The sequence below is a fragment of the Pollachius pollachius genome, assembly GCF_949987615.1.
Source record: "Pollachius pollachius genome assembly, chromosome: 7".
NCBI lineage: Eukaryota > Metazoa > Chordata > Actinopteri > Gadiformes > Gadidae > Pollachius > Pollachius pollachius.
Genome location: NC_136940.1, coordinates 21,571,228 through 21,586,945, shown reverse-complemented (window position 1 = coordinate 21,586,945; position 15,718 = coordinate 21,571,228). Strand labels below are relative to the sequence as shown.

At 41.0% G+C, this 15,718-nt stretch overlaps 2 protein-coding genes and 1 long non-coding RNA gene across 3 annotated transcripts; 2 read left to right on the top strand and 1 right to left on the bottom strand.

Moving 5' to 3' along the window:
- Nucleotides 1–392: 392 nt before the first annotated feature.
- LOC307078103 lies at nt 393–2,458 on the top strand. The gene is made up of 3 exons (XR_013811968.1): nt 393–559; nt 1,303–1,420; nt 1,681–2,458. It is a non-coding gene; the product is annotated as an uncharacterized lncRNA (long non-coding RNA).
- Nucleotides 2,459–7,773: 5,315 nt separating this feature from the next.
- On the bottom strand, nt 7,774–9,434 carry LOC307078725 (serine/threonine-protein kinase NIM1; the record flags this gene model as incomplete). Its single annotated transcript, XM_079740671.1, has 3 exons — nt 7,774–8,496; nt 8,715–8,983; nt 9,194–9,434. 3 exons carry the CDS (start codon nt 9,432–9,434, stop codon nt 7,774–7,776), a joined length of 1,233 nt encoding a protein of 410 aa, XP_079596797.1.
- Nucleotides 9,435–12,286: 2,852 nt separating this feature from the next.
- Nucleotides 12,287–14,713, top strand: pole4 (polymerase (DNA-directed), epsilon 4, accessory subunit). The gene is made up of 4 exons (XM_079739253.1): nt 12,287–12,608; nt 12,860–12,944; nt 14,032–14,073; nt 14,465–14,713. The coding sequence occupies exons 1-4, from the start codon at nt 12,363–12,365 to the stop codon at nt 14,476–14,478; spliced, it is 387 nt and encodes a 128-aa protein (XP_079595379.1). The 5' UTR covers nt 12,287–12,362; the 3' UTR covers nt 14,479–14,713.
- The last annotated feature ends 1,005 nt before the right edge of the window (nt 14,714–15,718 follow it).

The following is a 15,718-nucleotide window of genomic DNA, read 5'->3' as shown; positions in this document are numbered from 1 at the left end:
ACAATGTTCTGTCTCAGTAAACCTTATCATACTACAGTTCACACACACACACACACACACACACGCTTAAGAGCACTAGGACAATTACAGACACCCACTCTTTCTGACGAAAAGCATTTCTTGGGGAAAAAAAACGTGTTCCCACATGTGGTTGGCCTAATATCAACAGTCATTGCCTATGCATGTTGTTTGGAAGACATTAGGATTTATAGATACGACAAGGGGGGAGATTTGGACGTAATACAGGTTGCCTTCAGGCCACACCACAATGTTCTACACATTTCAACACGTTGCAACAAATCCACTCTGCATTTGTGCAATCGTCAAAATCCATGAAACAGAAAGAAGTTGGAACCATTTCAATGCGGGGTAATAGAGCATCAACAGCCAAATAAAACAAGAGGGAGGGATAAGTCTCTCACCACTTTCTATTTGACCAGCTCCTCTTTTGGTGCGAGTTCATTCTTCTGTGAGGTCTGCAAAACAGCTAGAGCCATGAAGTCTGCACTGCTGATCATTCTGCTCTTCAGCTCCTACATGTTCATAAGTACGGCACAAGGTAAGTTATGCAATAGATCTGATCTCTTTGCAACACAATTGTTTTGTTTATTTGCAACCTTTTCTCCTTGGATTTCCTATTTGCACAATTGTACACTCAAGCCTAAAGGTTTGCATGAAAAGAGGATTTCTAAAATACAGATGATTCAATTTATATAAGCACATTTTTGTGTGACTTCTCCTTTAGAGTGAAGCAAACAGACTAATCCATTCCAGGAGGCAATCTTTATGAAAGCCAGACTCAGTTGTTTCATGAGTTTTTTGTCAATGGATACCCGTAGAGTTTTTTTCCCATGCAATAAATTACACTGAGAGAGTCTGTTATTATGAAGGGGAGGGAGAGATTGCTCAAGAGCAATATAGTCTGTCTTCATGATATAATATCTTGTTATGGGTGAGCAAATATGTGATTCAAATTAATAGTGCCATAATCAGAAGGTGTTCTTTTTGTATTTTTGATCTGTACATTCGATGCATTCGATGTACTAGACCAGCAGCATATATTCTAATCTTATGATTTTCATTTATTTATTTTAGCATTTATTTTCTAGTAAAATATAAAAATGTCTGACTATTTGGAACGGAAGTTACAGCTGCCTCTTGCTCTTCTTCGACTGCTTGCCCTGACCAATAAACCAAAAAGTCCCAAGCATGTAAAAACAGATGTCTTGTAACCTACTTGGGTGTAAGTGTGTCTTTTTTAAAGGGTCTGACCGAGTGCTTTGCAATGTCATCTCCCTCTAGGCTCTTACGGTAACTGCTGTCTGCGTCACGTTCCCAAAATCAGACAAAAAACAAAGGAAAACATCCAGAGCTACTTGCGGCAGGAAAACGATGGCGATTGCAACATCGAGGCTGTCGTGTGAGTTTTCTCTCTCTCTTCATTTTTGGCTTCCTGCCCATCTTCTCGTTATTAGCTTTGTGTTTCAACTCTCTGTTGTACAACAAAATCCTCTGGCGTTGGAAGATGGAACATTAAATGACTTGTTTTGCGATGATTAGAAAAAACAGGTTTTGACTAATTGACCTTTGATTTAATGAAACTCATACATGTTGGCATGCTTGCGTACATAATTGTAGGTGTGGAATATGAGTAACTGTTTTTTTTTATTAAACTGGCAGATTCTTCATGAAGAAGAAGCAGTCGCACAAGAAACGGAGAACCGTCTGTTCAAATCCAAAAGACAAATGGGTGCAGGATCTGATCAGAGATCTTGATAGAAAGCAGGGCATTTAGGTAACACACATACACAAAAAACACATACATGCACAATCACACACACACACACACACACACACACACATACACTCACTCACTCACTCATGCATGCACATGGCAGCTTGCATGTGGGTGAGCACACACCCACACACACACAAACACACACACACCCACACACACACCAGACACACACACACACACAATATGATAAGATACATTTTTTTATGTCCATATAGAAAACAGAAGTGGGAAGATAAACGTTGGAGAAAAAAGATATTGGGACTAAGGAGACCATTGGGTCGTGTACCTCTAACTAACCCTGTGTTGTGTTTTTGTGCATATATATATTCAATAGAATATAACGGGTCAATACAATGTAATTTATACAATATAAGAGATAGAGAGAGAGAGAGAGAGAGAGAGAGAGAGAGAGAGAGAGACAAAGAGACAGATAAAAAGAGAGATTCGGGGACATAAAGAGAGAGAGTAAGAGAAGCAGAAACAAAGAGAGAAAGAAAAATAGAGAGTTTAAGAAGCAGAGAGAAAGTGGGGGTGGGGAAAATATGCAAATCCATATGAATGGTCCAAGATGAGTAAATGTTTCATATTTTTTTATACGATCATGTACACAAATGAACATGTCTATATCAAATAAACAAATAAAGCACCAATATGAGCAAATGTGATGAGTATTATTGACGTTTATAGGGAGGACATGTGTAAGCACTGTCTCTGTTAAAATGAACAAGCCGAGCAGTAAACGTGTACTATAAAACCTATATAGCCTTCTCATTGGATAGCTTTTAATTATTTTTTAAATTTTGATGAAATAGATGTCATGGAAGGAGTTCATACCAGTGCAGTGCAGTGCCTTCAGAGAAACCCCTGTGTCAATCAAACTCATGAAAATTATTTTGGCAAAGAAAAACTAAATCTTAAATGGTTCTGCATGGTTCTGTGTACACCCTGACACGTCCTCCCACATGCTTAGAAATGTGATAGTAGCTTAGAGCAGGGTGAGGCATGGGGGGGGGTTGGGTTATGTTGTGCAGGGGTTGCCAATTTGTTGGTATTTTCATATAGTGTTGTGCTTGCATTCATTTAAAATAACTAGTTCCAGTTATTTATGAACAGTGAAGGTAACAAACTCTTGAAAAAGAACGTGAACTTGAACAAGTGAAAAATGAACAACTATGAACATAAATATATTGAACTAAACTTAAAGTAACATCTATCAAGTGTAAACATGCACAACACAAAATGTCAGTAAGGGAACTTAACGCGCGTTTGTGAGGCCACAGAATAGGCTACAATTCATTTTAATCAGTGGGAGCCCTGTGCTTGTTTCCCTGCAACAAGAAGGTTCCATCTGGGGGTGATGGAAGACAGTGACACCCTTAGCGTGTTTGAAATGTCCAATCGATTGCGCAATTTTGTTTTAGTGGCAGTCATTCCCGAAAACCCGGCCTCGCATAGGTACGTGGTGGGAAATGGAAGCAACGTTTTCAGCGCTTTTATGGATATCTCGGGATACTCCGCTTTGGTTTTGATCATACTCTCGATTAAAAGACCCTTTCTTTTTCTTTGCGGTTTCTTGCTCATTATCGTCAGTGGGTATTTTACCCCCGCTACCCCTTCCAAAGAAACTTTATAAACACGTCTGTTTTGAGTTGCTCATTTTCGCAGTTTAGCTAACTTAGTGTGACACTACTGTTGAACTGAACAAGTGAAGTGAGCTTAGGTTGCGCACTGCGCAGCCGCTGAAGCCAATACGTGTTGAGGGCGGGACAGAGACAGTTATGCCTAAGAAAAGAAGTTAAGACCTTGCCAAAAATGCAAACATGTTATATGCAATCTAACAACTGCATATAGACTCATGGCATGTAAAAGCGACAGTATTGCGAAGTAAATTGAGTTTATTAAGTATGCATGCATTTTGCATGATTTTTTAAAAAAAATAATTAATTTTTCTTTTTTACTCATGTCGTAGCCTACGAACCTACGGCCCGGTTAGGAATGTCCTGCGGCCCGGTACCGGGCCACGGCCCGGTGGTTGGGGACCGCTGGCTTAGAGGACCCATCTCATGAAGTTCAACCTTGCATCTCTCATCATCTCTAATCTTTGTGTTGCGCTTAGTGCGTAGGAGTATCACAAATGTTTTTGAGAATATGTTAATGTTAATGATAAAACAGCTAATAACAACATTGGAAAAGGGTTCTCACTGTACACGACTTGTTGTTTTGAATCTGTACATGATCTTGCTCATAAGGGACCTTCTCGGCTTTGACTCAGAGCAAAACCAAGCAGAGGAACAGGCTGGATGTGGGGAACAGCCTGGTAACAGCTGAGGCAACACTTCCGGCCCCGAACTCTCAAAGCTTATGACAGACAAACAAGCTCAAGGGTCTCCATAAATCAAGTTACTGAGTAAAGGAGTGGAAACAGCGACTAAGTGAGTCTGAATATTATTCTTTCACTCAAAATATGTGTAAATAAGTCTAATCAGTTGTTTATACTAAAAGATACTAAAAACACATTTAGGGAGAATCATCACTACTGACGATTCAGGGGAGGCTTGCATGGCAAAACAGCTCAAGAGGTACGCAAGACCAAAAAAGGTGGGGAGCCAGCGCTCTGGTGGTCAAGAGCCTAAGAGTGGGGAGGAAGCCATGCCCTACAACATGCCTAGGCTGCCGGAAATGAAGAAAATAAGAAATCCAAACAATACATATTCCTTGGCAAACCAAATAGCACAAGATGTGCCCCGTGAGATGATATCAGCTCTACAGCAAAGATACCAGTCGAAGTAATAGTTATACCATGGGTTAAAACAAGGTCCAAAGTATGGGACTTACTTTGCATGGCATCTGCCAAGATGGTGTGTGAGATGTTGAGGACTCAGTGATATTAAGAAATTCAGAAACACTATCGGAAGAATCATCAATCACAGATGACAAAAAAATCTCAAAAACATCTTTCATTGAGCAAGGCGGGTGATCTACTAAAACACGATAGAATTGAAAAGAAAGAATCAAATGATTCAGAGCTCGAAGAGTAGGAAGAAAAATGTTTCTTGCAAGTCCTCCACCACAGTCTTGATGGACTGATATCAGGCCAGCCCTACAGGCAAAGTTCCTTGATAAGAATATTCATTTCCATGTTTTACTGGGATATCCAGTAAGTCAGTTATAACTAGCGTTTTAAATATTAGCACAAAATAATAGTTTCTCTTCTATGTTATGACTGTTTGAAAAGGAAATTTACCATTTAACGCTATGTTTCGCAATCACACCCGCAGGCTTGGATTTATTCCAAGAAGAGAATAACTGTTTATCTTCTCTTCTCAGACCTGGTGGGAACTATAAACTTACAACTGACAATTGACAACTATAGACCTGTCCTTGCCACTTTCCCTTTCCACATCACTTCAAAAGGAATGAATGGATAAGTAGTTGTGATAGCTGCTGACTTAAGGGAATTTACTTTTGTTTTTGATGAAAGCATTCTGCATTAAGTCAGTTTGGAAGGTTCTTAAATTAAGACCACTTGTTTCTCAAGCCGTTTATCTTTTGATCTTTTGCACTTGGTTATTTTGAGAGCTCAAAGCGCTCATAAAAATGTTTATCTTTATTGTGAATAAAAGCAATCCAATTATAAAGGCCTTATTGAAGGAATATGAATAAAAGTATGTGATTTATTCTTTCTCATTATTACTTTTCACATATTCTCAACCAGGCAAAATGCGTTGCAATAGTTGCACTTAGCTCTGTAATTGTGTGCATGGGTTGCACATTTGATGGCTTGTTGCACGTTGCACAACTAATGGTTGAAGGATTTATGGACCGTTCAAGTGATCATCCTGGGTCTTCAACACACCTTAGGTCTAACACTTAACACAGATTACATGTGGTTGTGTTCAGGGTCACATTTCCTTTGGTGTTAAAGAGTGAAAATAAATTAATAAATGGACAAAACAAAGACCTTAAATGGCTGGGGAAAGAGAAGGGAGGTGATTTTGGGGAATTTGAGCCTTCCTCAATATTCCTCAGTATAATTGCAACCCCTGTTTACAATTATAACACAACAAATAGTAAGGGGGAGCTGTTACATAAGGGCTCTGTGTTTAGATAAATTCGGAACATTAATCTTGTTGTTTGCATGAGGCCAACGGGACACTTCTGGAATGTTGCTTAAGAAAACACAAAGACCGCAACACGATTGGGCAAGAGGAGGCTTATCAAAGTAATAATGAAAAGTGGTTCAAATAAGGCCAGGACTTTTATTGACCTCTCTCCACAGCTTGTCGATTATTTATTTTGTTATGAGCCCCTATACACAGGTATAGCCTCAGAATGGGAAAAGCACAAATCCAACTAATGAAAAGTTGCTAATTAGAAGTTGCCACAGTCAGACACGTTATTTGTAGAAAACATCAGTTTTCTGTATACTACAGAGTGGAGGGACCGGAAGTCCCATGTTACTGACCAAACACTCTATTATCTGTTGGAATATAGAGCTTTTTCAAACTTAATAAAACAATATATATGGCTTACAACTGCTTAAATTCTGCCACTCTAAGGGTCCTTGCTAACACAGTGTGATCTTATGCCCCCTGGTGGCTTGATCTCAGGGTCAATTTTAGTACTAGGATTATGGCGCATTTCCACCTGCGGGCACGGGTCGGTTCGGTATGCAAAGGTGCGGCACGGTTCGCGTTTCCACCTCCAAAAGAGGTCGGGGTCCGGACTGATTCGTGATGAGCCGTACTCGTCTCGCAGTACTCCTCCGTTGGTGTACTGAGACGTCTGAAAGAGTTACAACAAGTTCGAGCTTCACACGCAATCCATTGATTGGTCGACAGTTTTTTGTTTTTTAAATATTTTAATACTTTTAAATAATTGTTCCTATATTTTTACTGTTTTTACTGTTTAATAATAAAAAAAATCTCCCACAGCAGGAGTTGGTTTCTATACATGTTCCATATACACATTTGATTGTGAACATGAAGTTGAGTTACGCACCCCTACCCTGAATTATTTTTATAAACTCAAGTTTAGTTTGGGATAGGTAAAATTTCACCCATGGAGAAAGTGGACAGAGCATTGCTTAACTTTTCCATTTAAATAGGGGAAACCAGTACTAAAATGCCTGGCGTGTAGGGTCAGTAAAAGGGTTAGGGTTAGTAAATTGGTTGGGTATTGGGGTAGGTTACACACACACACACACACACACGCAATTCAGACATTTTTATTATAAAAATATATTTACAACAAACATTAGCTAATACCAATCCCATAACTAATTAGAAAATGTTTATGTTTTGTGATTCCCCTAAAGTAAAATAAAAAAACACACAGGCTTTGCTATTTTTCTTTAGTACACAATATTTAAGAGGATGAAGTATACAATATGCTTATTTGTGCAAATGATAAGCTTAAATATTAGCTACAATTTCCAATTTTTTTACAAGACACAATTCACATAATGCACACAGTTATTGCAAACAGGTTATACAGAGGACCTATTTCAATAAAGGCATTGCCGGATTTTGTGTCGAAGACTTCATTGCTTCATTGACTGTTGCTTCTCCTGATTCCACAATGTTCTCACTAAGTAATGTCTACCTTCTGGTGTTTGAAAAAAAAATACAGCAAACAGCAAATACAAATGCAACTACATATTGTGGCTAGTTCTTACCCTGCAGTGGATTTCAATATTTATTTTTAAAATATATGAATGCTTCAGTTAAAAAACGTTAATTGGATGAATGTGATGAATAAAAACTCCAAAAATGTATTAATTTTTTTGCTGGAAACCGACAGTAGACTGAGGTAGAAATCAATTCACGCTTAGATCCCATCATTATTTCAAACCGCACCTGAGGCTTCCGGTTGGACGCTAGCTCACGTGCAAAGCCTGTGAATTCAGTTTGCATACGGTGCAGTCGGAATGCCCTGCCAAAGGCAAGCCCCTCCTATGGCCACAAGGGGGCAGCTCACAGTACGGCACAAACAGGAGTGGGCTTCTGAGCTCCGTACTCCCCGGGACGTTGCGCCGTGACGTAGTTCAAGGCTTCCAGCGACCGGCGTTTCTGCGCCCGGTGCAGCAGGATCCGGTAGGTACCCGTCAGCGGGCTGCGAGCGTCCGCGCACGGGTTGTTCCGGAGGTGCACGGCCAAGATGCCCAGGTCCGACATGAGGCCCTTCACCTCCTGCTCCTCCACACCCAGGTCTGGCGAGCCCTGGGCGAAGTGGGCGGGCGCGAGGGGAAGGTTGGCGTACTCCCGCGGGTTCTCGACGCCACCCAGCCAGTGGCTGGCCATCACCGCGGGGAGTGAGGTTCGGTCGGTGGCGACGGGCCGCAGCAGGCCCTTGATAATCTGCTGACAGGGTTCAGGGACGTAGGGGGGGATGGTGTAGGAGCCCGCCAGGATGCTGCGCTTCAGCTTGCTCATGCTGGCCCCCAGGAAGGGCATGGTGGCCGTCGCCATGAAGAAGAGCAGGATGCCCAGGGCCCAGGTGTCCGAGTAGCGGCCTTCGTAGCCGCGGTCCTGGAACAGCTCGGGGGCGGCATAAGGGGGCGAGCCGCAGAAGGTGGTGAGGACCTGGTCGGGGTCGCTCTGCACGCTGAAGCCAAAGTCGCCCACTTTGATGCAGTAGCTGGTGGTGTAGTAGATGTTGTCTGCCTTGAGGTCTCGGTGGACAATGTTTTTGTCGTGCTGAAAGGAGAACAAAATTGGAAAGTTTACATATATGTGAAAATTTACCAAATTGTCAAAAATCTATATTAAATTGACTTTAGCTACAGAACATTGCCATAAAAGTACACATGATTTCTGCGAAAACCATCTCTGGAAAGCACTTCACATTTCCATCTACTTGATAAAATACATCACGTATATGCTCTGCTCCCCTGTGACTTTGAAATGAGACTCACCATGTACTTGACCGCAGATATGACCTGAGCGAAGATCTTCTTGGAGTCCGTGTCGGCCAGCCTGCCCCTGGTGGTGAGTCTGGTGTACAGGTCTCCACCACTGCCATACTCCATCACCAGGTACAGCTTCCGGCTGGTCTCCATCACCTCGTAGAGACGCACGATGTTGGGGTGGCATAGGGACTCCATGCAGCTGATCTCAGAGGTGAACATGGACTGGCTCTTCTTGGCCAGACGTGTCTTGTCCAAGACTTTGATGGCCACCCGCTCTTAGGAGAGGAGGGGAGTGGTAGAGAGTCATGGGATTGAGATTGGACCACTAAACAGATCTTCTGGGTATATGGATGGATTGACTTGACTGGATGGATGGACTGAATTGATTAATACGCGGAAGGACGGGATGGACGGATGAATGGATGAATGGAAGAATTTCTGCAACAAAAAAAACTAAATCTTTATAAACTGTCCTTTTCCCTCACCTTGGGTCAAGGCATGGATGCCCAGTCTGACGTAGGAGAAGTTTCCCTGTCCTATCTCTCCTCGCAGCTCGTAGAAACCCACCCTGCGTTCCAGCAACAGGTCGTTGCCCATGCGCTCGTTGTGGGTCATGTCATAGACCATCCTCTCGAATGGGGACTTCATCCTCCTCTCTGCCTCGGTCAGCCCTGGGGAGGCTGGTGCTGGCAAGGCTTTGGCTGCCATCGCAGGGCAGGGAACCATTATCTTCGGATAATGTGCTTGGTCTGCCTGGAGGCCATCTTGCTTTAATTGCAAAAAATCAACACAAATTTAAAACCTCCTGTAATGTTAATGGTCAATTTGACCCGATTCAATGTTAACAGTCTCAGCTATGACTTATCCTAACCCTATGAGGAAAACATGGAACACATGAAATTAACAAAAAAATAACGAATTTCTATCTCTTTTTTTTTTTGGATGATACTGAGGACACCTACAGGTTCATTTCTGTGTGTGTGTCTGTGTTTTGTCCATTCATGCGTGTGCGTGTGTCTGTTTGTCGGTGCCCGTCTGTGTGTGTGTGTGTGTGTGTGCGTATGGGTGTGTATGTGTGTGTGTGTGTGTGTGTGTGTGTGTGTGTGTGCGTGCGTGCGTGCGTGCGTGCGTGTGTGTGTCTGAGGAGAAAACAGTTCCCACGAGATATCTGATCATTCAAGAAGCAATGGGAGAAGCAGGACATATTACCCACAAGAACTCACTGACAGTTCTCATAACAACTCTGATAATTCATGCAGTATGTGTGATGGGGCAAACAAAGTTCCCGCGAGAACTTTGATAATTCAGGCAACATTTCTCTTCGCATATGTGCCTCAACTAAAAATTTTGAAAATGACTACCAGACAGGAAAATATTTGTTGCCCCTGTTCTGTAACAGATCTTTCAGGGTATCCTCCTGATGAGAATGAAGCCAGTGAGATAGGACATTCTGACCCTCCTGTGGTTTCTCCAACACAGTTATACCCCGATGTCATATCTCAACCACCAAGAACTGACATGACATCCAAAAATGGAAAGCTGCTGATCCCCAGTTACAAGACAGGGTAGACTGACTGCAGCTAATGTCATCTAAATGGTTCCAGGCCCCACTAGATATGTTAGCAGCAGTCATATACAAGACAATCTGCATTTGAACTATATTATATTTTACTATGTATATATAAGTTGTATGTTTATTTGAACATAATAAGAGGGTTAAATTACAACAAATACGTTTTAAGCATACTGTTGAATCGCTTACATTTCTTATTTTTTTCCTTTTTTAATATCGAAATAATTTATGATCAACTATTCCAGAACAACCCTGAGTAGAGCACAGGGTATCAGGGTCCCTGGTATTCCCCTCTGGTAATCCCATGCACTTCACCTGTCCTCCTGTGTAAAAAGGTACGCCTGCTTTTAACATAACCATAAGCTGTGCGTTTTAGACCTTTTGTTGTTTAATGTGTGAATGTTTGTACTGACAATGATAAGGTATTGAACATTGGAAACATGCGAAAAAAGAAAATAGTATGCCTAGTATGCCTACTTTCCATCTTACATAGTTAAATTTATACACTACAAAAACATAGTATGCCTAATTGTTAGGAAATACATTCTACTCAGCAAAGAGAATCCCTTGTTGGATGTCTTCTCAAGAGAATCCCGTGTTAAAAGATCATGCATCCATTTTGTCATTTGGACTGCTTGCGTTTGCCTATCAACTAGACACCACCTTAACAAAATAGCAACGTATTGACTTGTGAAGGTCGAATACAATCGACACAATCGAATTGCAATGAGAGTAAACTTTGAGAACATGTGGACACTGACATCCCTTCAACCACTGACATAAAAAAGCTTTCCCACGCCCACTACTGGTCAGGATTAAAGTTACGCTTTTAGTCAGCTTAAGTTTGTTAACTCTGCACTGCAGAATCTATTTATAACATACTAAGAGGACTAAAAGTTATATAACCGTCATAGCAGTTGATTATAATGGTTCGTTAGCAGTGCAACGTAATAGAGAGCTTTGCGATAGGCCTCCATTCAATTAACAATGGGGTTAACCGTAATGCACTCAAGCAAAAAAAAAACAACGTACAAACTAAAGGTATCAACAAATGGTAAATGTAAGGAAATTTAAATTTAACAATAAAATTAATTTGATTCATTAGATAGTTTAAGCACATATGCTCGGACTAAATAGTAAATAATTTGCACTATCAAGAGCCATTGATATAGGCCTTGCCTATTCATAATCAATTAAACAAATAGGCTTAGCCTATTCATTATCAATAAAACAAATAGGTCTAATGTACGACGTGAATCCAGACAAAAATTAAGTGAAATAAATAAATACACAAAAATACAGAAATACACAGCAAACATAGAATCGTACAAGGTTTTTTTGCAAATAGAAAAATACAGATAATGCAAAATAATGGAAATTGGAAAAACTTACCAGGGCACTGAAACGATTTGTCTCTCACACAGGCGCGTGCTGACTAGGAAAGAGGGATTGAATGAAGACTATGCTCTCCTCAACGCACCCCTGACAATCCTATTACCGCAATGTATTAATATCCATGAGGTCAACTGAGTTCCGACAGAGATACAGAAAAAGCTCAAACAAAGAATAACCAAAAGCAATTTTAGTCTAATCTTCGGATCAGCTAGATATAATAGAGGTGGAAAGACATTTAGATAAATGTCAAAATATCCATAAGTAGGCTATTAAGTATTATGCTATTGACATTATTGGAGACAAGTTTATTCTTGATATATATAAAAATATGAATACAAATAATGACATAACTGCTAGATAAATAAACTACATTAATTAACATTGGCTACAAATTGTTGTATTTCCTCAACGTTTAGTAACGTATCTGTCTTGAACCCAACTCGGTGGCAGAAGTAGAATCATGTGATTGGCATTGAACTATAGCCAATCGGAAACATTTGCTTGGTAGTTCCACCAATTGCAAGCGAGGAATAGTTGGCGGGAGTTGAGGAGGCGGGTATCTTACGCCCTCGGTCAACGAATCAAAAGCACACATCTAGGTGACCATAATAGCACATGCTAGCAAGTCGTGTTGTGATATGTAAGAAGTCTAATATTTTGTAAACAGTTGTTTGTTGAAGATCCAGATGATGGCCACAACGGTGGCAACACCCGTCACGCCAACAGAATCCGACCAAGGCCGGAGCGTCAGTGAAGAAGAAACCCGAGGGAACGAGGCAGATGAGGAAAGCCAACAAACGGGGCCCGTGGCAAGTGTTACGCACAGCCGTGTCTCCAAACTCCCCCTGGCTCGCATCAAGGCGCTGATGAAGGCAGACCCCGATGTGTCGCTCGCAAGTCAAGAGTCTGTATTCATAATCGCGAAGGCCACGGTAGGTTACCAATAATGACCCATATCAATCGTAAGAATGCGGCATGTTTATGACTTTGGCTTTAAATTTAGCTTCGATGAACTGCTTATTGGTAAGTTAACGTTATGCATATGCGGGCCAGTTATACCACCGACCGCAGTGCTGTCATTTGCCACAACACATGTCTGCACGACTTTTAAGATGATAAGTGTACAAGTGACCGGGCTATGCACTAAGCCAGCTGACTGTGCGCTTCTGGTCTTGACCCACAGGAATTGTTTGTTGAGATGATTGCCAAGGATTCGCTCGTCTATGCCCAACAAGGGAAGAGGAAAACTTTGCAGAGGAAAGATTTGGGTAAGTGTTCTAAGAAGATGAACCAATCCCACTGTAGATGGCACCCCCTCTAACATATGTCTAAAACAATTCGTCCAGGTGTTTTTCTGTGTAAAAGAATGGGGCATTCCCCATGGGAAAGCCTTCTATATTGACCTTGGTTGCGGTCGGATAGTCAAAATAATTTCTTCCTAATGTCCTTCCCTTGACTTTGATGGAAAACGAGATGATGAGTTCAAGGACGGGGTTGAAGGAGATTTCATACGGACTTGGGAAAAGAGAATCCGACTGCACTTACACGAGGCTAAGGGGTCGGCCTGGCACGGGAGGCAGAGAGGGTTCACAACTATAAGGTTGCTAGTTCGATCCCCCACTCTTCCTAGCTGATGTGAAGGTGTCCCTGAGCAAGACACCTAACCCTCACATGCTCCAGATGAGCTGGCTGTCGCCTTACTGCGCCGTCGGTATGTGAATCTGTATGAATGGTTGTAAGTCAGCGTCTACTAAATGCCCTAAATGTAAATGTAGGCTATGTCACTAATGCGATGGCAATGTTATGGACGTGGGTCTGCCGTGATGAAACTACAACGTCCTGAAGATGGACAACTAAAGGCACATTTACCCCCTACGTTCTAACAGGGCGGTTTGAAGCAGGCTTTATAAACGTGGACAACATGGTGAAGAATGACCCTTTATTATTACCACGGTTGGAATTGAAAAAATGAAGGTTGGAATGTAGGCTACCAGTCACAGAGGGAAACCAAATAGATGTCACATTGATAATGTTTAGTCCTTCACTCATATTCAGGAAAAAAAAAGATTGTCGGCCATGTTGATCGTTTGAATTATTGACGGGTGCGTCGTTTTAATGTTCCTGCCCCAAGCAATTCTGGGAAGGCAGTATCTCCCTTTCATAAAGGACGGTCCAGTGTACCCTATGCTGAAGGAGATGAAAGAGGAAGCACTACAACCACCTTTCAGCTCTTATCAGGGCTGATTCTTGAATACTTCCGGGTCATTTCAGTCCATACCTTCCTTCCTACGCAAAAAACACTGGGTCCTCGGCCCTGGCCTGTTTTAATTCTTCTCCTCTCTTTCTATCCTACAGACAATGCAATAGAGGCCATTGATGAGTTTGCTTTCCTTGAAGGTAAGTTTACTTGGCCTTTTTTAAATATCAAGTATTTGTTGTTGTGTAGTCATGATTGAGTTGGCTCATTCAGGAGGAAATCATAACTTAAATTAATTTGTGACCTTTTTGTTGTACAAAGTATATTTGTAATTTTTGTGTGAGGGGGAAATATGGATTTGCTTTTCATTGTTTAGGTCAAAGCAGTTTTTCCACCCTTTTTTGCCTTTTCACCTGACAATCACAATAATGAAATGAGATCGAATGTAAGGTTAAAGGGTTTGGGTTAGGGTTATTAATACGGTTGTCTTTTTGGGTGATTGAGTAAATGATGGCTATCAATGTGTAGAATTCTTCTTGTAACATTTTTGTGGCTTGTCTTTCCCATTTTTGTGGCTTGTCTTTCTTGAAGGTACATTGGACTGATGGTTTGGTCTAAACCACACGTATACCAGACATTTTCCACTTGAAATCGGGTGGTAACTTTTTCTAAACCTCATTTGTAAATGCCATTGTGCCATCAATTGTTTTCCTCATTAAACAAAACCTTTGCTGTGCTTAGTGATGTATTATACTTTGTCATCTGCATTTTATGTTGTTGTAAATAGGTATATTGTAAAATAGTCCCTATAAAACATGAGTAACTTTTTGCCAGTTTTGATTATTTGTATTGTGAAGTAACAATTCAACTATTTTAATAAAGTTGTCATGTTTTCTAATGCCTTTTTTCTTTTAAAGTTGCCAATTAACCTACAGGGTGGTGGAATTTGATGCATTTCTTGATAAATAAATCGATAGATCGAATCAGTTTATTTATTTGCTTTGTCCATACAAAGCTAGCAGTTAAACTGTTATAGTTCTTCCAAAGCCTGAAGGCTGATACTAACCATCTTTTAAAAAAAAAAAAAAAAATTCTCTTGTTGAGTCTACACAGAAAGTGGAATAAAATTATTCACATTTTTTCCGCCTTGTTCATAATCAAGGGTGTGCCTGAGATTGAACAATTTTTATAAACTGCTTCAGTGTTTTTGGCTTCAGTGCCACCATGTGGCCACGGTGAGGTAATATGATTAGTCTGGGAATGTTATGGTTCAGGTTAGAACAATAGTCAACTATTAGAAGCTTTATGTTACCAAAATCACACCACGTAAGGGGCTGGAGCTGAACCTAATTCTCTTTGATTTATTTAGTTGTCTGGAAGAACTATTACCCTTCATAGCTGGATAGGCTTACATTTTCCTTTTACTAGTAGACATTACTTAATCTGAAATTGAAAACATCGAGTTGGCATTTGTGTATGCGATCAAGGTCTACCAAATGTAACACCAAATGAGCTGCGTGTGTGTTCAATGAGTATTGGCTGAATTGTCATGCTGGTTTGCCTGTGCCTTAGCAAAAGTTTTGATTAGTTAAGCTGTCAAAGTAGACTGATGGGTTAAAAAAAAAGTTTCTTCTTCTGCAAGCCAGGTGTAATTGGCTGAATGCCACGGTGCATTTTTTATGCCATTGAAGAAACCACATCAACCCTGTGAGTTTACGCAAATGTCCCAGAGTTTCCCCTTGATGGAGACGTGTGTACTGTTGTTTCTGGCAGACCTGCTTTAAACACATGTCCATCAGAGGTGTTTTGTTTCTCACTCAAAGCACAGTCAAGACCCAGAGTTTC